The sequence below is a fragment of the Onychostoma macrolepis genome, chromosome 12, assembly GCF_012432095.1.
Source record: "Onychostoma macrolepis isolate SWU-2019 chromosome 12, ASM1243209v1, whole genome shotgun sequence".
Classification (NCBI taxonomy): domain Eukaryota; kingdom Metazoa; phylum Chordata; class Actinopteri; order Cypriniformes; family Cyprinidae; genus Onychostoma; species Onychostoma macrolepis.
The window spans coordinates 17,592,371-17,610,186 of record NC_081166.1 but is presented as its reverse complement, the minus strand read 5'-3'; the positions used below and the strand labels follow the sequence as shown (position 1 = coordinate 17,610,186).

Below are 17,816 nucleotides of genomic sequence, written 5' to 3'. Positions count from 1 at the left end.
TTTTTCCCCACATAAATCTGCACCCCACTCACCATAATGACAAAGCAAAAACCAGATTTATCACAACTTTGCAAATGTATTAAAAAGGAAACACTGAAAAAAATGACATTGCAAAAGTCTTCATACCCTTAACTCAAAACTTAGTTAAAGCACTTTGGCAACAATTACAGCTTCAGATCTTTTTGGGTATGATACAACAAGCTTTGCACATCTGCATTTGGGTTTTTTTTGCCATTCTTCTCTTTAGATCATCTGAAGCTCTGTCAGGTTGGCTGGGGACCATCGGTGGACAGCCATTTATAGGTTTCTCCAAAGATGTCTTGATTACTTCCATGTCCCAGCTGTGGCTGGGCCACTCAAGGACATTCATAGAGTCGTCGTCCCTAAGCCAATCCTGCTTTGTCTTGGCTGTGTGCGTAGGGTGATTGTCATGTTGGAAGGTAAACTTTCAGCCCAGTCAGTTCTGAGCGCTCTGAACCAGGTTTTCATTAAGGCTATCTCTGTATTTAGCTGCATTCAGCTTTCCGTCTTCTCTGATCACTTCCCCAGTCCCTGCCGCCACCATGCTTCACCGTTGGGATGATATTATGTATTGTATTGTATGTACTGTGCTTGGTTTCCCTCAGACAAGAATAAGGGATTGAGGTTCATCAGACCAGAGAATCTTTTCTTTTTTTTTTTTCATAGTCTGAGAGTTGGTTGTATTTTTGTAAATTCCAATCAGGGTTTCATGCATTTTTACTGAGGAGAAGCTTGAGTTTGGTCACTTTGCCATCAAGCCCAGATTGGTGGAGTGTCGCAGTGATGTTTGTCCTTCTGTAAGTTTCTCCTATCTCCATATAAGATCATGGAGCTCAACCAGAGTGACCATCAATGTCTTGATCACCTCTCTAACCAAGACCCTTCTCCTTCGATTGCTCAGTTTGGCCAGGAGGCTAGATCTAGGAAGAGTCCTGATTGTTTCAATCCATTCATCTTTTAAGGATCATGGAGGCCAAATGCTCCTGTAAACTTTCAACACAGAAGAATTTGTTTTGTAGTCTTCCCCAGATCTGTCTCAACACAATCCAGTGTTTTAAGCAGTTTAACATAATAATGCAACATAACAAAACTGTGAAAATAAATTAAGGGGTATGAAAACTTAATAGTCATTGTATGTACTAAAATAAAAACTAAGACAAATGCAAAAACAAAGTATATATACACATTTAAGAACAAAAACTAATAGACCTTCATTAACAAGTGTTTCCTGGCAGACTTCGGAACTGAGACAAGGCGCACTTCTGCTAATCGGCTGAGCTGCCACAGTTATCAGCTAATGCGATAATCTCAAGTGGATACGTTTTGTTTGATTAATGGACGATATATTGCCTATCTCTAAATGAGTCTCTTGTGTGTGTAATCAGACGGGAGCACTGCTGAATGCACTGGTTCAGTTGTGCCACATCTCCACCCCATTGGCTGAGAAGACCTGGGTCCAGCTCTTCCCCCGCCTGTGGAAGATTCTGTCGGACCGCCAGCAGCATGTGAGTACTTCAGTTCTCCAAAGAGCTGAGCTAACAGTTGGCCATTTTCCTCTAAACATTTTCTATGTAGATGCAGTGTATGACTGCTGCTCGTTTTAACTTGACCTTTGTTGTGGTTTAAGTGTAGACTGCCTGTTTTACTACTAATAATGCATATCACTGCAGAATCAGCATGCAAAATGTGTGTTAATGGTGTCGGAGGTTGTGCCTATCCGCTCATCTTGGAGACCTTTGCATGGGTGGGGGGGTCCGGCGGGCTGTCTTGCTGCCCCTGCCGATGAACTTAAACAGGCAGCATTTGCTAATGAGCAGAAATTAAACCTTTTATGCAAATATCTGGGTTTAATGGACCAGATGTCTTAAGTATTAGAATTCTCATTAAAGGGCTTTAATTTGGAGTGACTGAGGCTATAGACTACAACACACATTCATAATAGAAATATATATATATATTTTTGAAGTAGTATAACTTCTGAACGTATAAAATACTAGGACGTATTTACTGCATCAGTCTTTTTCTGTAATAATAATAATAATGCAAAGGTCTTTGTGTAAAATGGGCTGTTTTCTTTAGCGTTGACATTCCTATTGAATATTTATAGCAAATTTCCATTGATGTTTGGTGAGAAGCAACCTTTGTACATATTATTTTAAACATTATTGTGAAGTTCTCATCAAAGTCACCCTGTTTTTATTATTATTATTATTAATAATTTATTTATTTTTAATTGAAGTTGACCAATATTCAGGCTGATGCCATTAAACTGTTTTGTCTGTCAGTCAGTCAGTCATTTTAAAAAATACAATAATTTCTTTTAAAATCTTTTTTTTCTCTTAACTAGATTTGCAGATAATTTTTATTTTTACAAATTTATGGTATGAATATTCGTTTTGAGATTTGCTGAAGATTACATGTAATGGCATTATTGCTTTTTTATGTGACTAGGTGATGGCAAAGGTAAACTAAATATAAAAAGTAATGGAAATCAACATGATTTATTAACAATGTGATGCTGACGATCATTAAAAAGTTTTCTAATATCAGCCGATGACTAATACTGTACCAATATATGCATCTCTAATTTTGGTCTAATGTGTCCCTTTTTGCAGGCACTCTCAGGCGAGATGGGTCCGTTCCTGTGTAGCGGTAGTCATCAAGCTCAGAGAGACTGCCAGCCCAGTGCTCTAAACTGCTTTGTGGAAGCCATGTCTCAGTGCGTGTCGCCCATACCCATCAGGCCCTGTGTGTTGAAGTACTTAGGAAAGACCCACAATCTATGGTTACGCTCCACCCTGATGCTGGAGCAGCAAGCTTTTGAGAAAGGCCTTAGCTTGCACATCAAACCCAAACAGAGCACAGAGTTCTATGAGCAGGAAAGCATCACTCCTCCACAGCAGGTACAGTGATGCCTGAGCCCTTCTATTGTCTTTGTTGCCATTGATATTCTTGGCAGAGAAAGTTTTGTGTTCTGAAGGTTCCCCGGTGTCACTCAAAATGAACTTGTGTGCTGAATTTCCAATTGGCTTTGTTTTGACCTGTCAGTGAGTTCAGTTTGAAGTATCCCAGCATTCAAGCTGCTTATGCTAAGCAGTCATCTCATTGGGACACCTCTGAATATGGATGTGTTTGTCCCCTATATTCTTTGAAGATGTGTTCTTGTATTCCCTCAGGAGATCCTCGACTCGCTGGCGGAGCTCTATTCCCTGCTGCAGGAAGAGGACATGTGGGCGGGGCTTTGGCAGAAGAGATGCAAGTTCCCTGAGACGAGCACAGCCATTGCATACGAGCAGCATGGCTTCTTTGAACAGGTGAGAGACTGAAAAGATTGTATCGCCGTGCATGTGTTTGGCAAAATTTGAATGAATAAATCAGAAAGAAGGGCTGCACACTTAATCAAATCATGATATGGACTAGTGTCTGTAAATATTAAACTGCAAAAAGGCTGTTCAAATTTCATGTGATTACACTTTATAAAATTATATTGTTAAAGTTTTATGCATTCATTTGTTTAAAACCTTTTTTGATCATAAATATGTATTAAATCCTAAAACGGATTCAGAAAACACAAAATTTCAAAAACATTGCAATTGATGAATAAATAAATTGATTGGACATTCTTTTTGTAATGAAACTGAATCTAGAAAAATGAAACACACAACAGGATTTGTGAAAAAAAAAAAAACGGATCATAAGACACTCTTGTTCATACTATAATACATTATTACATATAGGCCCGGTTTCACAAACAGGGCTTAGCTTAAGCCAGGACTAGGCCTTAGTTAAATTAAGATATTTAAGCAACTTTTACAAAAATGCCTTAGAAGAAAACATTACAGGCGTGCATCTTGACACAGTACAATGATACTGACATTTTAAGATATGTCAGAGCAAGATATTTTCAGATGAGACAGCTCAGACATGCATTTTAGTCTGGGACTAGCTTAAGCCTTGTCTGTGAAACCGGGCCTTGGTGTTATAAATTCACTTGATCAGACATTCTTATTCCATTATTAAATTCTTTTTTAGGCATTTAAAACAGGCAAATTAAACCATTAAAACAGAATGCAGAATTAATATAGAAAATTTAGAATTAATTTGGAAAGCACAGAATTTGGGAAGAAATCAAACATTTCTCAGGGCCCTGTGTATAATAATAATAATAATGCTGAGTCCATCATCATTAGGCTCAAGAAACCTACGAGAAGGCAATGGAGAAAGCTCGCAAAGAGCACAATGTCTCACCTGCCATCTTTCCAGAGTACCAGCTGTGGGAGGATCACTGGATACGGTACGTTGAATGACCACAGCTCTGATTCAACACTGATAAGTGAGTTTGCCAAGCAGTATTACTAAAATATACTGCACCAGGGCAACAAAATCACTGCCAATAAAACACCATTATTTTTAAGATACAGCTGTGTGGATTAACCATAGACTGTAAAAAAAGATCTTCCTTCCGCTATAGAAAAGTGAAGCCAAAAACATTCACAGTATGGCCGCTGTCATCTTGTGAAAATGACGTCATTTGGAACCAGAGTCTGCGCAGTAGAGATCATGAGGTGGAACCGCGGTATCAAAGTCCCGCCCAAACTCCTGTAGACCCAATCTCAAGTTTACAATCATGACACCACACCCCGTTTTTATAGCATCAAATAACTAGCTAAAAATGAACAATTTTACATACATCAGCATGATAAGAACTACATAAAATGACGGAAACCATCTTTGGAAAAAATATATTTGAAGTGTAATTTGATTTAGTTTGTCTCACGGTTTATTACCCTATACTGCAGCCAGTCACCTGGGGGCGATCGAGACGCTATAGCTTCACTTTTGAGGACTCGTCGTGTACGCTTGGGATTACCCAAGACTTTATTGTGCAAATAGAACCAAATGACTAATAGAGGTTGACCAAAATCACACACTCAAAGTTTTGTTTTGCATTGCTTAGGACAAAAACTCTAGTGTAAGTTAATTAATTGTGCCACACACATGGAAGAGGTCAGCTGTCCCTACCCACACCCCCCACACAATTAATGAAATGTTCTGTTGATTTCCAGTTGTTCTAAAGAGCTGAACCAGTGGGAGCCTCTGACAGAGTATGGGCAATCTAAAGGCCATAACAACCCATACTTGGTGCTTGAGTGTGCCTGGAGAGTGTCCAACTGGGCTGCAATGAAAGAGGCTCTAGTGCAGGTAAACCCAGTACCACATTCCCATCAACACAGACAGGGATTTAAAGCTCATGAGTAATTGTACGTGCTCTATTTGAGGAAATGTGTACTTGATCTGAATACTTGTGAAGTTCTCATTTAGTCTATAGATATATGCACTACCATTAAAAAGTTTGGAGACAGTAAGATTATTTTAATGTGTTTAAAGTAGTCTCCAATGCTCACCAAGGCAATTACTTGATCAAAAATACAGTAAAAGCAAGTTGAAACATTAATATTGTGAAGCATTATTACAATTTAAAAAACTGTTTTCTATTTATATATATTTTAAAATGCTATTTTTTATTTCTGTGATGCAAAGCTGAATTTTCAGCAGCCATTACTCTTCAGTGTCACATGATCATTCAAAAATCATTCTAATATGCTGATTTGCTCAAGAAACTTTTCTTATCAATCTTAAAGAAAAATGTGAAAATGTTCAAAAATAGTTTTGTGGAAACTCATATTTTCTTTCTCGAAATTCTTTAAATAGAAAGTTCAATAGAACAGCATTTATTTAAAACATTTATTTTCATGTGTATATAGTCATAATTCATAATTTTATTTGTGTAAAATTTGCACACATATTTCCAGCCCAGTCAGATAACCTAAAACCATAGTTATGACTTCACTGTAACACCTCAAATTATTATTGGAGTTTCACCATATTGCAGAGCGTGAAAGCGCACCACTTTTATTATGCGGAAAGTCACACTCTAACTGTGCTTGCCGAATTGTTTATGACTGTTCAGAATTGTAGCCTTGCCGTCGCTGGGTAATTTATGGGCTTCACTTCTAAAACAAAGTAGAAAAAGTGTGTGATAGGGGCTGGACACATTATAAATACTCTTGGCTCTTGTTCAAGGAGACTTGGAACGAATCCATTCAGGTTTCTGTCCTAAGGTGACACCTAATTAAATTGTCCAGCCCAGCAGCCCTCCCACTCCTCCTCCTCCTCTTCCCTCTCCGTTCGCTTTGCATCTAATATTTACGGATACGTGCTTGAATAATTGCTCAAACATCTGCTGGGAAGTGATTTGTTTTCTCCGTTCCAGGGCAGGCTGCTTGGCAGCAGCAGTTGCTCTCAGGAAGTTTAAATGTCCCCTCTTTCAATTAAAGGCGGGTGGATAAGGCCAGCCCTGACGCAGGGTTATTTATCAAATGTCAGTCGTGATAAGCGTGCACTGACCAAAGAGAGTAAATCCCTTCACATCATCATACTGCACAATGCCAGCAACCTGTACTTCCTATGACCACCTATTTAGCTCGAATTGCAGTGTGCAGCACCCACTATGGAATAAGATGACCAGATGACCATGAGCAAAAACTGGGGCACACATGCTGCTCAAATCATAGGGATTTTAGTTTAAAATCCTTATTTATAGCAATCAGACTACAGCTAAGATTAGTGTCCCCTACAGTTTAAAAGTTGGGCTCAGTGTGTGTATATACAGTATTTATTTCAAATAAATTCTGATAGATTCTGACAGAATTTCAAATAAATTCCTATTAATCAAAGAATCCTGAAAAAGTGTCAAGGTTTCCACTAGGGATGGGCGATATGACCACAATCTTATATCATGATGAGTAATTTTATTTCATGGTGACAATATATATCACGATTATTTTTCCTTAAAATAAGGTCTTTGATATCAACATTTTACCATAGAAATTTCTTAATTCTTGTCACCAGTGTCAACATCACAAAAAACTAATACTAGCCTAAAAAAAAAAAAAAAAAACTCAAACTCACTTGAAGTCAAGTAAACCATCAGCAATTAAATAAGAATAAGAAACTAATTACAAGCAATAGAACAAAAAAAACTACAGTAGAACAAATAAATAAGAAATGCTATATACATTGTATAAAGTAATCAAATGAATAAAAACACTACATATTCTTCACTGAGTAAATTAAATATATATATATATATATATATATATATATATATATATATATATATATATATTTCTGCTTATTACAGTTACAAAAGTGATTTAGTCAAGAGCAGTGAGAGATTTTTTTCTCCTGTTGTTTTATTAACATGAATGACAGACAGCGAGGATTTTAGACTGCTATCACTTTAAGAACTGCCCGGATCCAATATACTGTTACATGTGTTTTCCTTCTCAGCTGTTTTCTTGCACTTAAGACCTAAATTACTGTGTTTACAAAAATACTTGAAAAGATGTGTATGTCTGTGTGTATGTATGTAACCCTTCAAGGCCTATAAAGTGGCAATAACTCAGATCAGTAGTGCCGTGCTCTATGAGTACAGCCTTCACGTTTACGTGCCTCTCTGACAGCGCTTAGAAACAGCAACCACGATAGAGACGATAGACAATCTCTACCGGATGACAAATTTCTACTGCTATATCGCCCACCCCTAGTTTCCACAAAAATATCAAGCAGCACAAATGTTGTCCGCATTGATAAGAAGAAATGTTTCTTGAGTGCTTTATCAGCATATTAGAATGAATTTCGGAATGATTATGTGTCTGTTGAAAGTTCTGCTTTGCCATCAAATAAATAAATTTGATTTTAAAATATATTAAAATAGCAAACAGTTGTTTTAAATAATAAAATGATTTCCGTTTTTGATCAAATAAATGCAACCTTGGTGAGCATAAAATACTTATTTTTCAAAACATGAAAGTAATCCAGTGAGTGTAGTGTATGCTGATACAGCTGCGTTTCTGTGTGCATCAGGTGGAGCTGAGCTGTCCAAAGGAGATGGCCTGGAAGGTGAATATGCATCGCGGTTACCTGGCCATCTGTCATCCTGAGGAGCAGCAGCTCAACTTCATCGAGAGGCTAGTGGAGATGGCCAGCAGTCTGGCCATCAGAGAATGGAGGAGACTGCCACACATTGTCTCTCACGTGCACACACCTCTGCTGCAGGTGAGGACCATCAGCGTGTGAGCTGACAAACACCCTATAACCAGACGTTCTCCAGCTGTAATTTAATGTTCTTGATGGTATTTTTCACTTTTTCAAGCATGGCAACTCAATCAGAGCACCACTAGCGATCTAATCTAAATTGATTGTCAATTTTAAATAATGATATCTCAAAAGCAGAACATCTGTTCAGATACCTAGGCTGACAAGCATGAGACTCGGGCAATCTCATTTCATTTGCGAGTGTGTGATTTTATACAAACCCTTCTAGCAGAGAGAGTGGTTAAAGCTGAAACTTTGCTTATAATTGCCTTTTTTGCACAATATCACTTCTTTCTTTATCAGACCTGGTCCCTTCTTCCTCCCTCCCTCTTTTTGGCCCTTTGGCCCTTTCTAAAATGGCTGAGATAGTGTTGACTGCACCATTGTGGTGCTCAATAGGCAGCTTGTATTAATATTCAGCGGAAAGAACAGCCTCCTGACTGCCACACGCATAATCAGGCAGAGCACACAATGGGACGGAGCAGAGGTGATGTGTGCCTGTAGATTAGGGTAATGTGTGAGAGCTGTCCACGCACCATGTCCTCTGGGGACTGTTAGAGACTCTCTTGAGCTCGGCTGTAGTGTGATGGCAAATATGACAGCCAAATTGAGGAAATGAGGCGTTGTTGGAGATTGTGATTACACCACAAAGCGTGTTATGGGGAATGGCTGGTGGTTCTGTGGCCTGCATGATTGAAGAGTTGAATGTAGTGGATGTAATCCGAACATCTTAAATACAAGGGATTTTTGAGGCTTTATCCTATTAGTAAAATAGAAAATGACATAATTTATCTTATTCTTAGCGTTTTATTATAAAAAAATATATATTAAAACGTGAATCATTAATATTGTTATTATCTAATATTATTATTTATTGTTGTTTGTTTATTGGTTCACTAATTTTTATTTTTCTCTGTGGACTGCTTGCTAAAATGAAGAAACAAACAGAACATACTGACACAATCATATACTGAAAAATAATTAGATGATATCCAGCAATATTATATACAAAAGAACGAGGATATGCTTGTTTTTTTTCCTTCTATATTTTTCTCTGCTTGTTATATGGTAAATATGATTCAAAATGGAGAAAGTACAATAGAATCACAATTCGTATCCAAATGTAATGTCATCACTGACAGTTAGTTATGTTTTGGTCATTCTAAATTGTAGAGTTTAAGTTATATATAACAACAAAGTTAATTAAGTTGGTATGTTTAAGCAGTCAGAGTTTAAGTGTAATAAATAGTGTAGGTAAAGAACCAGCGTTATTGGCCACACTTTGTTGGCTGTTTTAGCCGTGCCTTCAGAAATTCAGTCTTTGCCCCAGAGCCATTGACTTCATAATTGAATTTGCTGATAATTGAATCTGTTTACACCTGCACTCCTTAATGCAACCATACCGAAAAACCAAGTCCAATAAGAGTGATTGGAAGGGACGCGAGAGGCAGACAGGAGCCGTGAGACAGAGAGAGTGAGAACGCCACCAAGTTTAAAATGGCTCGTAATTACTTTTCCCCATCAGATAGTGTTTGATTAAATACCTGCAAGAAAATTAAATTTACATGATGAATGGGCACTCAGAATGAAGGTTATAATGTGCCATCAGCTGATATTAACAGATAATTGTGAAAAATATTGTATTGCTTAATTTATTTTGTTTTGGGGGGATTTGATTTGGCAAGTCCATAGACTGATTTGAGGCATTTATCTTGTAAAGCAGGCATTACTATTGAACGGATTGTTTTTGGATGCGTGTATGTGTGTTCGCGGGCATAATTCATTATCACGCTCAAGCTACTCATGGTAAACCCTCATGTTGTAAATCACCTTGTAAGTGCCAGACTCCCTCCCTCACGTCTTTCTTTTCCAATTCGCACAGGAGATTAAAGATCCATGTGGCATTTCGGGAAGAGTGCGGTGTGTTTACTGGCTGATATGTTAAGGTCATGCATCGGTAGTTTGTGAGGAATGGGTAGCATTTTTTGGGTCACCGTGGCCGTTGTCCTCTGCTGGTGTGGTCTAAGTGTCGTCTGAGAGCGTGATTAGGCATTAAGGGAATAGATGCTTCACTTGTGCGCTTCCCTCTCTCTGCCCGTTCTCTGAGTAAATGGCTTTTAAGATACTTTGATCCATCCATTCGTTCAGCCACCTCGAGACTTCGTTTCTCTATTTCTTTTTCTTTCTCAGTAGGAATCATAAGCCTGTAATACAGTCTCAGTAATGGATTTCGGAGAGCTTCGTGTGTGTGATATGTGGATTCTTGGATGACTGTAGCCCTCAGAATTAAACTGAGCAGGTGCTTTAAAGAGAGCTTGTGGATGTTTACTAACTACATTGAGATTCTCATCTGTTTATTTCTGGATTACTCTTATTCAGGCAGCACAACAGATTATTGAGCTACAAGAAGCTGCTCAGATTAATGCAGGCCTCCAGCCTGCCAACCTGGGCCGCAACACCAGCCTCCACGACATGAAGACCGTGGTGAAGACCTGGAGAAACAGGCTCCCGATTGTCTCTGATGACCTCTCCCATTGGAGCAGCATCTTTATGTGGCGGCAGCACCACTATCAGGGTATGCCAGGATATGGAGATAAATTCCAGTGACAAAATAATGATTATTTCAGCATTTTGATCCAATATAATTTTATTTTTTTTCTTGCAGCCATTGTGACCGCTTATGAAACCAACACGCAACATGATCCAAACACTAACAATGCCATGCTTGGAGTGCATGCCTCCGCATCAGCCATTATTCAGTATGGGAAGATCGCCCGGAAGCAAGGTCTGGTCAATGTAGCTTTGGACATCCTGAGCCGCATCCACACCATCCCCACCGTGCCTATTGTAGACTGCTTCCAGAAGATCCGTCAGCAGGTTAAATGCTACCTGCAGTTGGCTGGAGTAATGGGCAAGAATGAATGCATGCAGGTGAGTGAACTATAGCATGACTGCATCATTTCAAAATCAGTTAGTCATTAGGTTTCTTGAATGACTAGTCATCTAATCTTTCTTCAGGATAACCTGTGTAATTACTGTGGTTTTGGGGTCACCTGACCCAGATCTGATGCATCTCTTATGGTGCTTTTCCACTGCATGGTACGGCACGGTACGGTTCAGTACGGCTCACTTTTGGGGGGTTTTCCACTGGGCACAGTACCTGTACCCTTTTTTTTAGTACCACCTCGGCCGAGGTTCCAAGCGAACCGTACCGTTACCAAAATGTGACGTGTAAACTCTGCTGATCACTGATTGGCCGGAGAAAATTATCACTGATTGGCCGGAGAAAATTGTCACTGCCTGCGTCATTGAATTTGCGGCACAAGACACAACAGACCCAAAGGTGGATGACTAGTTGTCCTTTTTTAATACACCTGTGTGGTTATTTAAAAAAACAAACAAACAACAGAATACTTTTGTTTATAACCTTTATTTTTCTCTTACCATTTTTGTTTTTACATCTAACTGAATATGATTATTTATCATTGCTTCTGTCAAACTGACTTCATCTATACCAAATCTAGTTTGCTTTGCCGACACACCTGCTGATTTTGCTGTTAGCCGGACTCTCTTAATCCAAATAACGCTGCTCTCATTACGGTGAGAATGACTGCGGTGCTGTCACAGTAAGGAATGCATTCCAAACAGTGTAAGGAATGGGCTGCTAGCTGCAGCATTCGCTTAAGCCTGATTAATGGAGCTGCCTCAACTGAGCTCAAGTCATTAAAGTACCATTGGATTTAATAAGTCTCTCTCTCTCTCAGCTATCACTTGGACCTGTTCTGTTCCCTTTATCATTTCTCTGGCACACTCTAAGCCACTGGCTCTCACCTGGGAGTCTTAGATTGAGCTACAGAGATGTCTACAGCAGATATACTCTGTTGTCAGTGGTGTTGACTTTTGATGTATAGGAATTCTAGGTCAGAAAACTACACATTGGCTGAGTCTGGCCTATCCATTTTGAGGGATGGAGAATCATTCTTCATGAGAAAATGAAAAACTCATAAATATGAAATACACTTTGAGGAATTTTAAATGCAATCATTGTTATTGTGTTGTCAGGGTCTGGAGGTGATTGAGTCCACTAACCTGAAGTACTTCACCAAGGAGATGACCGCCGAGTTCTACGCTCTCAAGGGCATGTTCTTAGCCCAGATCAATAAGTAAGAGTTGATCCCTGGCTTTGTTCATCTTCTCTCCTTTTCTACCTGTCACTTTGAGTCTTCTCCTTATCGCCCTCATTCGCTCTCTCTTTGTCTTTAATTGACGCCGCTCTCATTAGCTTTTATTTTGTGCACGAGTTTTCGCTCTGACAATAAAGAATCGGAAACCGAGATCATTAAGAGCTCACTTTTTAAAATGAACAATTTTGACAAAGAGTCATTATGGAGAGGAAAGATAAACATCTGTGTGTGCCTGTGTGTTTGTGCCACTAATCATCACTTCTAAAACTTTAGGCCAATAATGAGGTCAGAAGAGTCGTTAACAGTCAATATGAGAGTATGATGAGTAATTAACCTTATATAGCATGACTGCAGCAGAGGATAATGACACTGAACTCATGATGAGTGATTATTTCCTGTCATACTTCTATTGACTGGCATTTTCACAAGTCAATCAGCATTTTCTGGTGAGAATCTGTCATGTAGTTGGTAAACATCTCAGAATACTGTAGATTAATTTGTAGTGCAATCGGGCCAGGTGTTTTAACCGCCTACAAGATATTTAATCAAACAGATAAGGGTCATTGACTATAAGGAGCTGCCAAGATAATGAACAGGTGAAATATCTAGTTTAAAATGCATTCACAAAAAATTATAATTATATTATACGGTTATTGGAAAATTATTATGACAAAACTGCTTGTTTTGAAATTGGATAGAAAGAATTGGATATCAAAGTGAATTTTAATTCACAAATTAAAGGGCTAGAGGATAGAGGAGGTGAGTTCAAGTGTTTGTCAGTATGAATTGCATTTTATTAATATATTAGCATATCCAGACCAAAACAGAGCATTATGTCATTCAACAATAAACGGTTAACTACCCCCTTTTGCAACACCATAGCTCTATATAGGCCTTCCTCTCTTCCTCATCATTGGTGAATTGATGGCGAGCCCAGAGCTCGGTGCTGGATTGGAATAGCTTATTAAATACACATGCTGAATAATTAACTCAATAGCAATTTGTGAAATCTCTGTGATCAGCAGAAGTTTCCCCCAGCCTCAGCAGGGCCTAATGTAATCATTACATTTTCACTCTCTATGAATATTAACGTAGGGATTTGATAAAGCAGTAGAGCTGTCGGAGGAAGATGTTTGACACTTGACTGGGCGTGGGGACTTTGCCTGACTCTCGGCAAAGGCCACGAGCAGAAACATATTATACATGTCCACGACTGACTTGACGCTTCAGTGGATTTGGGCTCCCCAGACTCCCTTTGCAATCAAGTGTAATTTTGTTGCTTGCCACATACTCATTAAAAGTTTCCATTATATGTGATTGGTTTAGTAGGTGTGTCATAGAGTAGCATTTAGAGATGGTGATGGTAAGGGCAGAGGCTTCAAGCACAGATTATGAGTCCCATACAGTGCTTTCAGTCCCTTATAAAGCCCTTTATGAGTCTTTCTCAACATCTATTCTTAAACTGCTTCTTCTATAAAGGGCCCTAGAAAAGATACTCTCAGGGGACAAATTCTCAAAGCTCTAAAACGGCTGATGAAACAAAATATTGGACCCGGTCAGCTAATTTCAGTTAGGTGCTGAAATACCGGATAGCTTTTAGAAGTAATAGTGTTTCCCATCAAGTTTTTTCTGTCAGATGCTCCTCAGATTTATAGTGAAATACCAATAAGAAGCGGATATATAATTATGATTAAGTTTAAACGCCTCCTGTTTACCAGTGCACCACTGGCAGAAATTTTACTGGCTCAAGCTTAATCCACCAAATTGCTCATATTCTTTGCATTTTTGAAGTTACAAACTCCCTTCTCATTTGAATTGTCTCTTCTTCCAGGTCAGAGGAGGCAAATAAGGCATTCTCTGCTGCAGTGCAGATGCATGATGTTCTGGTGAAAGCCTGGGCTATGTGGGGCGACTACTTGGAGAACATCTTTGTGAAAGACCGCCAGCCCCACCTTGGTGTCTCCGCCATTACCTGTTACTTACATGCCTGCCGCCATCAGAACGAGAGCAAGTCACGTAAATACCTTGCCAAGGTACGACCTCTTCTCTCATTTCTCTCCTGCTGACCTCACTGAGTGAATGAGCCAAATGGTGTAGTTTAGAAATGTGTGGAAATCTAGTGGCATTTTTTTTATTGAATACTTTACTTTATACATTTACGATGTAAAAAAAAAAAAAAAAGCCTACAAATGAATGTAACATGTACAATATTATTCATTTTCTACTCTTATTTTTTGTTATTTACTTATTTTATACCATTAGGTTAATATTATGTTTCAAAAAATGTTTTTTTTAGTTTGTTAATGATAACACTTACAGCCTGACCTTTGTAACACTGCTTAAAGGCTGCTAAAACGTTCAGTGAACTTTCCCATTGGTTGTGATTAGTGAAAATAGGGAAGCAAGAACTACTGATCAATTGTACTGTGTAATCTAGAGGGCAACATGTACTTAGTGTTTTTCTTGTCAATAACAGGCAAAAATGGTTGGCAGGGATGCACATAGCATGTCATAATGGGATAGCATCTTTTTTTGACAGGCCTGTAATTAGTTTTACCATTAAACCCATTTACCATAACACACAGGCAAACTCAGTGCTCATTTGTGGTCCAGTAAACCCATTCTGCTCTGATGGCTTTGTTAAATGGGGGTATATCTGTCACCGTGTGCCATTTCTGAATTAATGCAGCTGCGACAGGGGGGGACGCACTGCATTCAGACTGATGAACCTCCAGTGATGGATGTAATTATATTATTAGACCTGATGATGGGTTTTGTATGGATACTATATACATGGCAGTCTGCTCCCTGTCGAGTACTGTACGCTAGATCAAACAGCTCCATTTGGCTTCTTTCTTTTTTTCCAGCGTGGGTTTGACTGCGAGGAGCACTTTAGATTGTGTCTGGACTGCTGCTGGCCACTGAAGCTGTAGAGACGGCGGCGTAGTTTACACGTGATTAATGAGAGTAGCTGCTCGCTGATTATCAGTAATTATCCGTAAGCCGTGTAGCCCAGGCTGTCCAGTGCTTAATGTCTCCATCAGGCCTCAGCAGAGATGAAGGTTCATCTTTTACCATCCCACCAGCCACCATAGCCGAGCTCCACCAACAATAGCAAAAGAAGACAGCAGCTGACTGGTGGGAGTAAGGTGGGCGAGATGATTTTACAAGCCATTAAGCCCTGGAGTAGCTGTTCATGGAGCTGATAGCCTCATCTTCATTCGCTGACATATAGATTTAGTTTCAAATGAAAACGTTACCTGATCATTCACATAGGTTGAGGAACATTTTATCCAAACTGGCTATTTATTAATGTTGACTTGATGAAAACTTGACTTTCCAAATTAAGAGATTTGTGAACAACTGTACATGTTCATGAATAGATATGCACAATAACGCATGGACAAAGGAAGATAAATTCAGCATTTGCAGGAAGTAGGCCGTTTTTTAAATATATAAATTATCCCTTTGCAGACTTGGCTTATGTGTATAATAACTATTTTAAAATGTCAACAATTTTTGTATTTTTTTTATTTTATTTTAAATGTCTGTTGCATTAAATATAAAATGATTTTTGCTTTAAATAAAATGTCAATGTTAATATTTCTTTATTTTACACAAGTTCTGGCTATTTCAAAGAAAATTTGCAGATGAAATTTTGTCCTGCAGCAGGGTTTATAAAATCAGAACCATTGCCAAAAAAAGACCGTCTCTGTTCTTCTTCAGGTGCTGTGGCTGTTGAGTTTTGATGATAAGAACACATTGGCCGACGCTGTGGACAAATACTGCATTGGAGTGCCACCCATCCAGTGGCTGGCCTGGATCCCTCAGCTTCTCACGTGTCTAGTTGGCTCAGAGGGGAAACCTCTCCTCAACCTCATCAGCCAGGTTGGATTGCTCACTACATTACCTTTTTATAGCAGCACATTCATGCTTGATATATTCATCTAATCAAGATTAATTTCATTTGCGAGAGACAGTCTGCAGTCAAGACCCTCTTTGTCAAATTCACAGATTTACCAGTTTCCTTTTTATTTATTTATGCAAAAGCATTGTTATTGGGTTAATATCAAACAGTCTCCAACTGTGGGAACAGAACCGCCAATTAAACAAGAGACTAATTTGCCCTCCTTGATGGAGTACTATTTCTAAAGCCATTTAAAAAGCTCCTGAACTTCAAAGAGGAAACAGCTGCTCCAGGGGCCCAAAGAGAGAGGGAGAATAAAGGAGATGAAGAGAGAGTTCTGTGTACTTAACCCACGTAAAAAGACGGCAAAATCCCCCTCTTATTCACTGACTTGTTCCAAACAGCTTTTGCATGCAGCTCGACCACCTCTTTTCTCACGTATACATGCCAGACCAGCGATTTCTAATCTCTCCATTTCAGCACTGACGCACCCGTGCAGTGGAAATGCTTCACTTTGAGATTAAGTACACTTGAGTCCCTGATAAGCACCCAATGAAATAGATATGTTTGCACACCATAATCTCAATTAATGGAGTTGTCAAGGCTGTTTTAGGGATGACAAGTCTCCTTGTTGAAGGATCTTTTGGGTCTGATCTAAGGCAGCGATGACGAGTGAAAGGTAGACGTTTTGTAAAACTCTTGATTTTCAAGGGAAATCTCCAGCGGTTGGAGCACCTTTATCTCAAGCTCTGAATTATTTAGCTGTGCTCCAGTTGGCGGGATGTTTTAAAAACGTTTGGTGAAATATTGATGAAGGTGAGCTGTGGGGTGCCTTGAGATGAAACCGAGGCGAGAAAAACTCAACACCTATATGCACACAGACACCCATCACATGCACATGCACACACTCGCACACACCCTAAAATATGATGAGACTTCTCTCCAATTTTAGGGATGATCTGTCCCCTGTTCCCTCGTTCATTTTTAATGCGATACTTAACAAGCTCTTAACAGAAGGTCTTGGCCATGGCTGCTTTTCATGTAAAAGCCCATCTGGACTCTGAGGTGTCTCTTTACACCTAAAGGCCAGCCTGCTTTCTGCCGTCTGTTTGACGAAGATCGTGTTTCCACTCTAATGGGCTGCTTGTGCTGGGTGCTGTGAGACCTGAGAGGGGCTGCGGGCGGTTTGAGAAGGAGCGCTGTCTGCCGCCTCCATATTTGTCTTCATCCCCCCCACACACACTGATGCGGACAACATTCACACCCCTCACGGATATCGCAGTGCCAGGGGAGAAAGAGGAGAGGAACAAGTTGATAAGCATGTTTTTGGGACTATTACATAACAATAAGAGGATCCAAAGATTGGGTTATGAGTCAGACTTCGCTGTCTGTTAGATTTAAACTATAAAGACTAGGAGCATTTTTCTTCAAAAGATGTGAAATAGGCCTCACTACTTGGTTCTTTGACTGCAGCTTAAATAAGTGGTGTGCAATATCTGCAGCAAATTAAATTGAATAGCAAAAATAAGTGCTGTTTTTAAACA

At 39.2% G+C, this 17,816-nt stretch overlaps 1 protein-coding gene across 1 annotated transcript in view; it reads left to right on the top strand.

The window, feature by feature from the left end:
- The window catches only part of trrap (transformation/transcription domain-associated protein), an 84,383-nt gene that overhangs the window by 49,961 nt on the left and 16,606 nt on the right, over positions 1–17,816 (top strand). Inside the window, 11 exon segments of the mRNA XM_058793283.1 lie at positions 1,407–1,526; positions 2,637–2,924; positions 3,198–3,335; positions 4,212–4,315; positions 5,088–5,223; positions 7,951–8,142; positions 10,561–10,756; positions 10,847–11,112; positions 12,244–12,344; positions 14,197–14,398; positions 16,092–16,253. Coding sequence (XP_058649266.1) covers positions 1,407–1,526; positions 2,637–2,924; positions 3,198–3,335; positions 4,212–4,315; positions 5,088–5,223; positions 7,951–8,142; positions 10,561–10,756; positions 10,847–11,112; positions 12,244–12,344; positions 14,197–14,398; positions 16,092–16,253 — 1,905 coding nt within the window.